Source organism: Macaca thibetana, chromosome 12, assembly GCF_024542745.1.
Source record: "Macaca thibetana thibetana isolate TM-01 chromosome 12, ASM2454274v1, whole genome shotgun sequence".
NCBI lineage: Eukaryota > Metazoa > Chordata > Mammalia > Primates > Cercopithecidae > Macaca > Macaca thibetana.
This window is the reverse complement of record NC_065589.1, coordinates 110344873-110359299: the sequence shown is the minus strand read 5'-3', so window position 1 is coordinate 110359299 and position 14427 is coordinate 110344873. Positions and strand designations below refer to the sequence as shown.

The 14427-nt window shown below is 39.7% G+C and overlaps 1 protein-coding gene across 6 annotated transcripts in view; it reads right to left on the bottom strand.

Moving 5' to 3' along the window:
- Positions 1-14427, bottom strand: part of NCKAP5 (NCK associated protein 5) — a 977998-nt gene that overhangs the window by 316328 nt on the left and 647243 nt on the right. For all 6 annotated transcript variants that reach the window (XM_050750930.1, XM_050750929.1, XM_050750926.1 and 3 more), the window contains one exon: positions 9129-9216. In XM_050750930.1, coding sequence (XP_050606887.1) covers positions 9129-9216 — 88 coding nt within the window. The remainder of the gene's footprint in view (positions 1-9128; positions 9217-14427) is intronic.

Here is a 14427-nt window from a genome sequence, read left to right as displayed (position 1 = left end):
GACCAATTGCTTAAAGCAGAATCAAAAACCCTTGAGACTTCTCAAGATTATAGGCCACAGACATAAATAAAAGCTCTCAATAAAAATACTTCATATCCCTATCGTGTATTAAGATGTTATAAATAACTGTGCAGAGACTTAGCCACTCTATCAACAAACAGAATTTTAGATTTCTTTTCCCAACTGGTGTGCACTCACTCACTCAATGTAACCACTGCCGATCTACATATTTACATTTGTTTACCACATTTTGTTAAGGCTAAAAAAAAGAAAGAAAAAGTAAGGAAGCACTTTCTAAAGAACTTCTGAAAATTACAATCGAGCTCTCTTAAGAGTTCACTTTTCTTCGCTGATTAACTTCCAGGGTACTTACTGAAACAGGTGTTGTGTGTATAAAAATCAGTATAGATGGGCCAGGCACGGTGGCTCACGCCTGTAATCCCAGCACTTTGGGAGGCTGAGGTGGGAGGATCATGAGGTCAGGAGATCGAGACCATCCTGGCTAACATGGTGAAACCTCGTCTCTACTAAAAAATACAAAAAATTAGCCGGGCGTGGTGGCGGGCGCCTGTAGTCCCAGCTACTCGGGAGGCTGAGGCAGGAGAATGGCGTGAACCCGGGAGGTGGAGCTTGCAGTGAGCGGAGATTGCACCACTGCACTCCAGCCTGGGCGACAGAGCGAGACTCCATTAAAAAAGAAAAAAAAAAATCAGCATAGATGAATATAGCATGTGCTGGAGTAACACTTTGGGCTGTGAACTTCACTTCAACTCTATTTCAACCTTTTCAAAATGAGGGAAAAGGTTATGGTGAAATGAATGGGTGTTGATGTACCGCACTGATTCCCAGCACAGATCTATGGACAAGGGGAATCAAAATGTTCTGTCAAAACTGGAAACAACAAAACCAAGCAGAGTACCAGCCCGCATCATTTGAACTCAGCAGGTTTAAGGAGATGCCCATAGAGCAGATTCTGTTGCAAGTCCCTCAGGTGATTCTGATACTCAATCAGGGCTTCGATGAACTAGTTAGGAACTTTCCAGTTCTTTGAAAACCACAAACACTTCAATTTTGCCTTGTGTGTACATACGTTCATGAAAATAAAATCTATTATGTTAGAAATTTGGAAAATTTACATTTTATACTAAAGATATGGTTATTTAAAGGAGCTTTCTTTAAAAAGAGATATCTTTTGTAATTGATAGTTTAATAATGTAATTTTTCAACCCTAACTTTTCTCTCTGGTGTATTTAAATTTTGGGGTTTGCTTAAAGTATACTTAAATCATTATAAGGAAAGAAGGAGGATGTAAGGCAGACACACCTGACAGCAATAACTTAAGCATACCCTGAGAATGACCCTACGGTGTAAGAAGAATATGTGTTTGGAGTACCAAGCTTATGAATCCAGGAGTGGACAATCCAGGGATTCATTCCTTATCAATGAGGAACATCAGAACCCATGACCCATCCTATGGAACGCAGGCAGGACAGGTGATCGAGGCCCTCTCTTTTGGGTTAGATGACAGTTGCCAGGTGGAGGTTGCTAGGGGGAGGGTGCTAAGTGAAAATGCTATATAAACTGCATGCTTTTTGCAAGCAGTTGTGGTTCTCCCGTCCAGCCTGCAGCCACTGGACCACACTGTATGTAAGTTCCCTCAATAAACCCTGTGTCTCCTCCACTGGCTCTGGGTGTCTTCTTTGGCCTCTCGAACATGGTGCTATCCCTATTGAAGTCAATACGGGTCTGGCACAACAAAGGTAAAGTTCAAAGTCAAAAATCTCCTGCCACCTCTGATAATAATTATAATCTGTGAAATAATATCTCTGCCAGGCAAGTCTTGGGCTTCAGTGAGGAAGGTCTCAGGCCATGTCATGTGCTTTCCACATACCATAAAAGGAACTGGATATATATTTCATGATTGATAAACTTAGGGATAACTGGAAAAGGGCCTCTTTCCCCATGCTTAATTACATCTAAGAGTATGTTTAAAGAATTATTTAAGGAAAAAATAATTATGATGTTCAGTTAGATCACTGTAACTGGAAATAACTTGGGGAAACATATGACATTGCTCTAGATGCAGACTAAGGGATCGATGACTGAACAAAGACCATCTTTGGAAAGAACAGACCTGGGCCCGGAAAACACAACAGCTCAGGACTCTTTAAGAAGGTGGGATAGAGGTAGAAAGAACCAAAAACCTGGACATCGTTAAAATTTTGCTGATCACTGTACTTACCTCTCTCTGCTCTCCACTGGGGCAATGACTCACCAAGCATTCCATTTTTATGGCAGTCTACCCAGCTAATTAAAAGGGTGCAAAGGATCTCGAGTGACCTAATATTGGCAATGTGTAACTTTGGGCCAACTATTTCTCTGTGCCTCAGTTTCCTCTTCTGTAAAATAGGTGAAATTACAGTAACTATTTCATAGCATTTTATGAAAATTCAGTGAGTTCATACATGTAGAATGATAAGTATAGTGACTGGTACATTGCAGGTGCTCAATAAGTGTTGGATAGTATTAATTAGGTCAGATAAGTGGTCTATGCTATACCTTATGTAGTCTAGGCCTTATAGCATTGGGAAGAGTAGTGCCAAAATCCCAGAGTTCTAAGAGCAAGAGGAAACCTTTGAAATTATCATTCTGTTCTAAGGGTTTCCCTTGGTTTAGCACACGTTTCGATCATTCTACATATGTAATCCCAGCACTTTGGGAGGCCGAGGTGGGCAGATCACGAGGTCAGGAGATCAAGACCATCATGGCCAACATGGTAAAATCCTGTCTCTACTTAAATATAAAAAATTAGCCAAGCGTGGTGGTGCACACCTGTAGCCCCAGCTACTTGGGAGGCTGAGGCAGGGGAATTGCTTGAACCCAGGAGGCGGAGGTTGCAGTGAGCCGAGATCGTGCCACCGCACTACAGCCTGGCAACAGAGCAAGACTTCGTCTCAAAAAAAGCAAACAAACAAAAAAAGGCATCACTTACAGACTCAGAAATTTCCCATAAAACTTGAAATCGTATCATCTTTGGAAACATGTGGCCATCTTACTGCACTGGTGCGTTTCTGGGTTGAATGAATCTGCTGCCACTGAGCTGTGGCTGCTTCTCTCAGGCCAGACAGAGGCTGTCCAGCCTGCCATAGTCCCCACCAGTCCCTCCTGTTTTTCTAGCATTAAATCAGGTGTGGGTTGCCATGGCATGGTTTTCAAAAGCAAGGCTTTTGCCTATTAATAAAAAACAAATGAAAAAAGTGCTCTGTATTTATTTCTTTATCAAAAGTGAAAAAAATGGAATGTAATCCCCTAGAGGGTACTTGATTTTTCTCATATCTGGCCTACTTTATACTAATCGATGACTGAAGACATTCAGATTTATAATCTCTAATTTAGTCTAAATTCCTTTCTTTTAAAATATGAAAAACAAAGAACCCAGAGACTTTAAGTGACCATCTGAGGCCATAAGTCCTCGTAGTGGCAGAAGCTGTATCCATAGTTGGGTCCTTTTCCCCCCAGTTACTGTTTCCACTTGTCCATTCACCTTCTTTCTAAATGAGTTAGCTAATGTGATTCAATTCATATTCCATACAGAAAAGCAGGAACAAGAGGAAGCATGGCGGCTACAATGAAGAAGCGCAGAAGGTAGCTATGGACATAGGAGCCCTGTAAAAGGGGTAGTCCTTCGTTAGTTCTGTGACTATATGCATCTTACTCAGGCTGTCCATGTTTAAATATTTTGGCAGATGAATGTGATGGAATGATGCCCCTCTCCAACGGGTTGCTCTATTTTCTTTATGCTTAATTGCCCCCTTTCATATCTAATTGTAATTTTTTTCTAACATAAGTTTCCCAATTTACTTAAGTAAATGAAATAGCGCATGAGTGACACTAGTACAAAACATGACGCATATGAAATTCTAAAACACCTAGAGAGAATGAGCTGGAAAGACAAAGCAGCAGGGACCCGGGAGGTGCTTTCCCTTCCTTGAGCTCCTTAAAGTTAATCTTTTCAGGTCTTCCATTCTCCCCAATAAAATGAGTCTATCCTAGGGACATATGTCACCTTCCTGCACATATGACAATACTTCTACGACTCATATGCTTGTCACTTACGCAGGGGAAACGAGAATCGAACATTTTATAGCTGGTTAATGTATCTCAGTTTATTTTTATTTATCTTTGGATTTCTAAATGAGTTTGAGACAGTGACTTTGTGACCTGAGATTTTAAACTGTGCCTGCTTTCCACCACACCATCAAAATATTCCACAGATAACTGCTTAGTTTAATTTCAAGTATTGCATATAGAAAATATGTGATTAATTTCTAGTTCTACCACTTGGCATTTGTGAGTTCATCCTAAAAAGATACCCACATCTCAGTCCCTGAAGATTTGAGACCTCTACGAGCTTTGTCATAAAATGAGCCTGAAAATACCTCTTTTAGTGGCTGTTGGAAGAAAGAAATAAGATCCACGTTGTGTAAGTGCTTTGCAAACTGCAAAGCACCAAGCATTAAGATCCATGTTCTATAAGTGCTTTGCAAACTGTAAAGCACCAAGCATTGAGATCCATGTTCTATAAGTGCTTTGCAAACGGTAAAGCACCAAGCATTGAGATCCATGTTTTATAAGTGCTTTGCAAACTGTAAAGCACAAAGCATTGAGATTCATGTTCTATAAGTGCTTTGCAAACTGTAAAGCACCAAGTATATGTGCCCTGACAATGAGACATGGTCCCAGAACACTGGGAACACAAGATGCTCTGAGAAAGGCAGCCCATGGAACTCATGAGGAAGCTCATGACTCTCATGTCCATTTCAAGAGACAAGAGAGACTAAAAGAGAAGTGGACTATTAAAAATAAGCCTGAGTTAGGAAGCAGAGTCTCCAGGGAGAACAGTTGGTTTCATGACACATTCCTTTGTGCCCTCAGAACGTATGTAAACTTCTGTTTTGGCTTCTATTACTTTGTTGAATATATATATGATTATCTACCTTCCTTCCCTACTCCCCAGCATCCTATAAACTGAGCATTTCAGGAAAAGACCTGTGTCAGGCATCTTTGCATCTCTGGTACTTAGACCAGTATCTTCTGGGTATTTCCAGCCTGTCAAGTTACCATGTACTACTTAGTGTGACAGAATAAAACCTATCCTCAAAACATGTCCACATCCCAGCCCCTGAAATCTGAGAGCATATGCTACCTTATGTGGCAAAAGGGACTTTTGCAGATTTGATCAACTTAAAGATCCTCAAGATGAGGAAATTCTTACGAATTATCCAGCTGGGCTCCATATCATCACAGGGTCCTTATAAGAGGGACCCTAGAGAGGAAAACGAGATATGATGATGAAATCAGAGGCTGGAGAGATTGACTGGAAAGAGAGAGGCATGGGCCACAAGCTAAGGAATGCTAGATTCTGCAAAAGGCAAATAAGCAATTCTCCCTGGAGGCCTCTAGAAAGAATATAGACTGACCAATACTGTTATTTTGGACTTCTGACATTCAGAATTATACGAGAATAAATTGTGTTGTTTTAGACCACCAAGTTTGTTACAGTAGCAATGGGAAACTAACACATGTAGATAAGAAAGTAAACGAATAACTGACATTTTGAATGAATGAGTGAGCAAATGAATAGAGGAATAAATGGAAAGGGCTACAGATAGAAAGCGGAAAGGCTCAGGTTCAGGTCTCAGCATAGATAATAAGCAGCCCTATCATTTAACTTGGGCCCTATCGTGTCATCTCTCTGGAAGTCCTCAGCATAAGAGCTAATGCTGTGCAATCAGATGGAGCAGGGTTCAAAATCCTTCTAGGATACTTCTTGGTTGTACGTCCTCAGGCAAGCACTCACCTCTCTGGGCCTATGTCCACATCTGTAAGATAGGGATAGTGAGAGCACCTCCTGCACAAAACTGTTGCAGAGACTGAATGAGCTACAGTCTAGTCACATTTGATGGGGCTCTGAACTAGGTAAATTTGAAATTGTGGTCACATGAAAATGTGATTAATGTCAATTCATGCACAAAACTTGAAATCATGCAAATTCCCCAATTAAAAAAAAGGTCAGGAATGGCAAAGCTGGTAAACTGTAAACCTTTGATTACCACATAGTGGGACCGTCTCAGTTGCTGAACAGAAAACACCCATTGTCCTTTGAGAGAATCCATGTTGAATTATGCAAGCTATAAATTACACAAGCAACAGATTATGAAAGGTCTTTGGGAACACACCCCCTGAACAAAATATGACTACCTTTAATGCATGCAAAGCAATTAGCAGGGGCCCGGAACACAGAAAGCTATTACTCTGCTATTATTATATTAGCTCAATGATAAAAGACTCAGAACAAACACTTCCACCACAGTGGAAAATGAAAGTAACTCCAGCTTTCCCAGGGGCCTAAGCTTTACATGGGCCTCTGGCTCCTTTCAGAGAAATCTTGCAAGTTGGAAAATCTGAGACAGGTGTGCTAATGACGACCCATATTATGAAGCAATAAATTTCCCAGCTCTTGCCTGAAACGCAGAATTTGGCCGCAGGGAGGTGTTAACTATGTGCTCCACTAGTATCACCACGCATACATCTTGCATAAACCATTTTGCTGCTATTAACCTTATTTAGAATAATAGAATTTGTGAGATGAAGGGGCTCTCCCTGGGACTTGGTGCCACCCAGCATCACCTTCCCTCTCTCTTTTCTCGTTTCTTGAATGCCCAGGGTACAAGGCTGTCCCTAGTGCATACAAGAAGTTCAGGAAATGTTTGTTAAATGTACAGTGACCTTTACAGGTCATGTAACCCACCTCCCTCTCCCATTTTATAGATAAGGAGCCTGAGGCCAATTAAAGGAATGACTGAAACATCCCTATTGTGTAGCATTAATTCAAGTTAATGACTGTCTTCTCCCTAGAGGGAAGAGTTAATTTCCCAAAACAAATAGACTGGGTAATGGAGAGGTAATAGTTATAAAACACATTTCTTAAAGCATATCTGTTTTTCTAAGCAACTTCCAGTTTCACAAAATGAATGCTGATGATATTAAGTGTCTACACCACAGATTTGGCTAATAACTATTTAAGAGCTCAGAAGAGAATAAGCAAAAGAAAATATGAATCTGGATGAAGGAGATCCACCATGAAGAAATCAGATATAGCCCAAGAGTGACGCCTGATTATTTAGTTCTAATGAAGCCAGGTATTATGTGTGATGGGGAACAAATAATTTACTTCACAGATTCATATGACCCTTTTAGGCTGCATCGAACCATTCAATGCAGAATTGAGTCCCATTTTTTACTTACACCTCAACTTTGTACCAAAGCAGATATAATATCTAGGAAGAATTCAGAGCTAGGAGGACTGAAATTTTTTTTTCCTGACTTTAGGTGGCCACACATCAGGAAATGCTGAACACGCATTCCCTTTGTCAAGACTGCCCACTCAAGAAGAATCTAAGCCCTTTCCCTACAAATGGATCTTAGTGATTTTTCCATTGTTTTTATGAAGCTAACTGATTATGAACTTTATGAAGCTGTCTGATTCTTCGGTCATCCCGAAGTCCATATCCTCATCCTACCAGGATTCGGAACAATCTCCCACATCGTAACATACTACTCTGGAAAAAAAAAAAGAACCATTTGGGTACATGGGTATAGTTTGAGCTATAATATCAATTGGCTTCCTAGGATTTATTGTGTGAGCCCATCACACATTTACAGTAGGTATGGATGTAGACACACAAGCCTACTTCACCTCTGCCAGTATGGTTATTGCTATTCCCACTGGTGTTAAAGTTTTAGGTTTTTGAGATAGCTTAAGTCAACTCTTTGCATGCTATTCATTGCACATGGGAAAGAATTCTTACTGCCTTCTTGAAGTAGCCCTGTGTAGATTTCAAGAATCAACAATTTAGGATACAGCCTCTTAAGGTTAATCATGTCCAGATTTCTTAACTTACTTTGATGCTTTTACTTGTATTAACATATTCCTCCCAATCCCTTTTCACAACCAGTTGTATTACAGAGCCCTGAACTCACAAATTCAGGTAAGCTAATACCACATTATGCTAATCAGCTGGGTTCCTATGCTTGCTTTCTCAAACCCACTGGCTTTTTAGCCAGCAAAAACCTAGGGCTGCCCAGTGATGACCTCACATTTCCACCAATGTCCTTGCCTTTTAAAGCTTTTCATACACAATTGTACAGTGGATGCTGGGTCTCTATGTGTGATTTGAAGTGATTTTCAGCAGAAGTCCTAAATTCATCTATATACAGTGTCTGTGCTGTTTCTAGTGTATTTCCCTTTTCCACCATACCACAGTCTTCTCATCCATGTAGGCAACCTGGACCATACTCAGATTAGAAGTCCCGCTTCCTGGCCTGGCAGCTTTGCTGGTGTTAAAGGACAGTGGGATAAGGGCTATCAGAAGAAGACAAAGACCTGTTATCTCACTGACCGCTACTCTCTTTGAACCTCTTTAGACTCCTTGTTGCCTGAGGTGCAAGGCCAGACCCAGGAGAACTGCACATACCGCAGACCCCATCCAGCTCTTCCCTGTACTCTCAGCCTCACTGTAACTTTTTATTTCCAGGTCATTACTTAATTATCTGGAGCTGCTTATTCTCCACAAGCCTGCTGTGAAGATTCACACCACTGCACCTTTACCTAGGTGTCCCTTCTCCCTGAAATGCCCTTCACGGAGTTCTGTATTCCACAGGCCTACCTTAAATACCACACTTCCGGCGAGTATTTACTCCTCACCTCCTCAGCCAGGATGAGGCATTCTCACTCCTGTGTTCCCAGAGAATGGGGTACACAGCTCTCTTTTACTCCTGGCCACAGAGACTGCAATGCTTATACAAGCCTCTCTCATTCACCATAAACTTATTTTTTGCATCTTCCTAGAATCAAATCTATACTCTGTTTCACAGTAGGAGTTTATGAAATGAATGAATGGAATAAACGTGTATGATTCCTCAAACCAGAGGTGACTAGGTGGCTGTTAGCACTGGGGTCTGGAACACGCCTATTATTTATCTCTGGGTTAGAGAGGACAAATCTAGAGAAATACAAGAAAAGCGAGCAGACCAGTACCCAGCCAAGAATAATAAACATGGTGTACCTGATAGACCATTATATTAACAGTTTCTTCTTTTTTCTGCTCTGGAGATCCTTGACTCTGCAGTAGATTTCGCACTGTTTCTTCCATCCTGAGAAACAAAAATACAAAGAATTTCTTAAAGAAGGTTTCTAATTAACACGGATCCATTTAAGTTGTAGAAATCATTCTTCTATGCGTATTCCCCAAGCTTCAACCTGGAAATCTCTTTTCTCTTCTCTCGCCTTCATCTTCTATTAATTATCTGTCATGAAGTCCTTTGCAACCATTCTTTTGGATGACTCTACATTCTCTTTCTCTACCATTCAGGTCCCCCTCTTTGTTCTTGGACATCTAAACTCATGCACCTATCTCCCAATATCCCTCTTCATTTCCAATGACTTCTTTTTAATTTGATACAGTATCACCACATCAATCTTCTCGGAAAAACCACTTTTACTTTTAAACACCAATTTTCAAAGTTAACAAATATTACAGGAATGCCTTCTTTCCATTAATCTACTGTCAAGTCTTTCTGTGATGGTCTTTCTATGACAGCACATAAAGATTTCCTTCATTCTCCTCAACGACAGTCATGCATTGCTTCATAACAGGAATACATTCTGAGAAACGGTGAAATGCATCATTAGGTGATTTTGTCATTGTGCAAACCACATAGAGTGGACTTACATAAACCCAGATGGGATAGCCTACTACACAACTAGGCTATATGGTATTGCCTGTTGCTCCTAGACTACAAACCTGTATAAAACGTTAATGTCCTGAGCACTGTAGAAAAATTGTAAAACAATAGTATTTGTGTATCTAAAGATACCTAAATACAGAAAAGGTACAGGAAAAATACCATATAAAAGACTTAAAATGGCGCACCTGTATAGGCCACTTGCCACGAACAGAGCTCACAGCACTGGAAGTTTCTCTGGGTGAGTCAGTGAGGAGTGACTGAATGTGAAGACCCAGGACATTACTGCACACTATGGACACTGTACGCTTTAAACACTGCAAATTCACACTGCACTAAATATTTTTCTTTCTTCAATATTAACCTCAGCTTACTAAAATTTTTACTTTATAAACTTTTAAATTTTTAAAAAACTCGATGCTTGTAATGACATTTATCTTAAAACATAAACATGTATAAGTTATATAAAATATTTCCTGTATGTCCTTAGTATATAAGCTTTTTAAAAATTGTTTTAAAAGACATTTTTTGGCTGGGCACGGTGGCTCACGCCTGTAATCCCAGCACTTTGGGAGGCCGAGGTGGGTAGGTCACCTGAGGTCAGGAGTTTGAGACTAGCCTGACCAATATAGTGAAACCCCATCGCTACTAAAAATACAAAAATTAGCTGGGTGTTGTGGCAAACTCCTGAAATCTCAGCTACTTGGAAGACTGAGACAGGAGAATCACTTGAACCTGGGAGGAGGAGTTTGCAGTGAGCTGAGATCGCAACACTGCACTCCAGCCTGGGCGAAAGAGACTCCATCTAAAAACAAACAAACAAACAAACAAAATATTTTTGGTCAGGTTGGGTGGGTCATGCCAATAATCCCAACACTTTGGGAGGCCAACGTGGATGGATCACCTGAGGTCAGGAGTTCAAGAGCAGCCTGGCCAACCTGGTGAAACTCCATCTTTACTAAAAATGCAAAAATTAGCTGGGCTGTGGTGGCAGGTGTCTGTAATCCAGCCACTCTGGAGGCTGTAGCACAAGAATCACTTGAACCCGGGAGGCGGAGCTTGCAGTGAGCTGAGATCATGCCACTGCACTCCAGTCTGGGCGACAAGAGCAAAACTCTGTCTCAAAAGAACACAAAAACCCCCCCCCCAAAAATTTTTTACATTATTTTATTAAAAAGCAACACACAAACAAACACATTAGTCTATGCAAGGTCAGGATCATCAAGATGTCAGCAGCCAACAGGAATTTTTCAGCTCCATTATAGTTTTAAGAGAACACTGTTTTGCATCCAGTCCACGGTTGACCAAATATCATTATGTGGCACATGAATGTGCTTCCTAGTATGTCATGTTGAGAATGTCAGTCATTTAAGCATTCCCCTACTTATGAAATTTAAATTACTTCAAAATTATTTCAAACAACATCTGTACATATACCTCTTTATACACATTTACAAGTGTTTCTACAAATTATAATATATATTACATGTTATAATCCTGTTTTGTTTTAAATGTGTACCTCCAGTGATTCCCCATTACCCTGAAGTAAAGAGTAAAGGAAACACACCCATTCCCATTTCCAGACATTTGCTACTGCTGGTGATACTTCTTAGAATGCCACCTCACTTTCATCTTCCTATATTTCATCCCTCTTTCCAAATTTACCTTAAGTTTCACTTCCTAAGATATCTCCTCATTGATCTCCTGCTTCTTTGAATTCTTATAGCCCTATACTTCAAACCATTTACTCTATCACTTAAAAATCCATCACTTTAATGCTCAAATATTTTGTATATGCAAGTCTTATCTTCTGGAACAAATGACAACATTTGGTACAGGACTATGCCGTGTATTTCTAATGTATCTCTCTCAATTGTAGGTAAAATAGATACAATGTCAGTAGATATTCTTATATAAATCCTTTGCTAATTCATTTTTTTAAAGTATGAATTCGTTAGTCTATACCAGACACTTACCCTGTATGTTCAGACTGTGTCTGGATGACCTCGTCATTGGGGCCCATCATGAAGATTCATAGACCCAACTTTGGGAGCAAGAAGCCTGAACTCAATGCCCTGAACACAGTGCTCTCTGTCCAGAACCTGAACTGGTTGTCTTTTCCAGTCCCATCTTGAAGCATGTATTTTAGTGACTCAGTATGACACTGGTTGAAGAGAATTCTGAGGAATAGCAGGCTGATCCAGCTTCTCCCTCTTACTAAGAGCTTCTCGTATGACAAATTAAGGGCTCTAGGAGACCAGTTAATCTGCTTATGTGGGAAAGCCATTGCAGTAAGCAGGACAGGACAGTTCAGAATGCCACCTTTCTAATATGGCACATCACTACTCAACAGCAGAGTGAGGAAACTGCAGACCACGGGGACAGGCCAGACCTAGATTATTAATTGGAGAAATTCTGCCTTCACAGAGGATGACACAAGGACTCATTTGGGTTTTCAGGAAGATAGTGGACACTGGTTATGAGTACTCTAAAAATGATTTGTGACCACACATTTATACAAGCCACCTCGGCATGTAACCACTTGAGAGAGCAGAAGCTGTTCCCTATATTTTCAGAAATCTTATGTTATTAATAATAACTCAATTTAATAGTACTTTTAACTTGTCAAAGAACTGTCTCATCTGTTCATCATTATAATCTACTTTTAAAAAATCATTCTATCTATTGGGTAGATGAGAAACCTAAGGCACAGAAAGGTTGGATGGTTTGCTTAAGGGATCGTGGTTAGTTGGATAGGAAGTTTGTATGAAACTATTTTTACTGACTCTAAATACAGCAGTCTCTTTCTACTTGACCTTACTGACATTCAGAGAAATGGTTTTAAGTGAGTAAGAGTCTTAACTCCTGACTAGGAGTTATCTTGGCGAACAACTTTGGTTGCTGAACCCAAGAAGGCAACCATTTCTGACCTGGGGAGAGCACGAGAAAAACTAAGCTTATGTGGAAAAAAAAAAAAAAATCGGTGCAAAGAAGTCACAAATTCTGAAATAATAAGTGGTCAGAACCGATTGCTAATATTTTATTTCATTTTATGTAAATAAGCTCTTGAGTGGTATGAGATTTTCCATCACGTTTGCTGAACTATCATAAACAAGGAAGTAATGACAGTGTTCCTAAGACTTGCCCAAGATCACTCAGCTTGTTCCTGGCAGATAAAGGCCTGGTCTCCTGGTTTTGTAAATATTAGTCTACTTTCTTCCCATCTTAGCACAGAAGCTAGATGTCTTCTTTTAATGCTTATTGCATTCATTTATAAACATCTGACTTAAAAGTGGCCAAACAGAACTCGGTTAAAATGAAATCATATTATTTTTTACTAAGTTAAAACACAATCCTGTCTCAATGCATATCTTGCTGAATTATCTCTTCTATATAATTACAGGCTCTAGACACAAGTTGCTGAATCAAAAAGAAAAACATCTACTCACCTTTCCCCCATTTTTCTTGGCTTTATACTTAAAAAACAGGAAAAAGTGGGGGTGGACAGGAAATTGTTAAAACAATCTTGAGCAGTTCAGAACCCTTAGTAATATGGTAAACACTTTTCTGGCACTACTTTATGATTAATTAAAACCAACTACATTTCCTTCCTACGTCTTGGAACAGAGTCACAGGGCCCCATCCTAACCCTTGCTAAAAATCAAGTTGTCCTATCTTTTTATAACCTCTATGAATCTGGTCACAGAGAAAATGTTTTAAACTTGATAGGAATATGCCATTATTTACTCCCTGATGACATCTTTTTTTAAAAAAATTCTCATTTAACAAACTTCTCTATTTTCCTGAAAATCAAAGACTGAAGCATCATCCATTGTTGTTTGCTGCCCAATGACATTTTGCTTCTTTTTATTATTTCGACAGCTAATGAAAGAAAGTTTGCATTACTAGTCAGCGCACAGTGCAGTTCCACCATCTGTCTCCCAAATATGATTAAGAAATAAGCCAATTCCTCCCTCCGGTTCAGGCTTGGGCAGAGTTTTGTGTGTTTTGTTTGTTTATTAAATAGCTGGTTGCAATTTATCCTTAAACACTCACCTTAACTCATGTCTTCTAGCTCTCCATCTCCTTCTCCCACCTGAAACTAAGACCTTTATTCCCCTAAATATTGGTCAAGTAGCCGCCATAACTAAAAATATAGAAACCAAAATTATACTTAATGAGTTGTAATAAATTCTAATGTACATCAAGTGAACTATTTTTAAAACGTTAACGCCTAGGACAGCCAGAGGAAATAAACTAAATACATATGCAAACAGTATGTCTCAGGTAACATTAGGTATAAATGCAGGCATTTCATTTTATTAAAATAGATTCCATTTTTTAAGGTACACATTATGTAATCAATAAATTCTTATTATAGTGTTTCCTCTGGGAGAAGCAAAAACCTCGCTTAAGAAGGGCACTAAGTGAAAATTAGGGAAACAGCATATTAAAACTAATGCATTAGAAGAGTAACAATTCAAAAGCACCCAAGAGCAGGATCAGGAAGCCATTCTAACTAAATTCTCTCCCGGTTCCCAGAGGACCACCTTTGTCATTGACCTCCTTTTAAAGTGCAGACCACTGGGATACTTGTCATTGGATCTGTTTCCAGTGTCT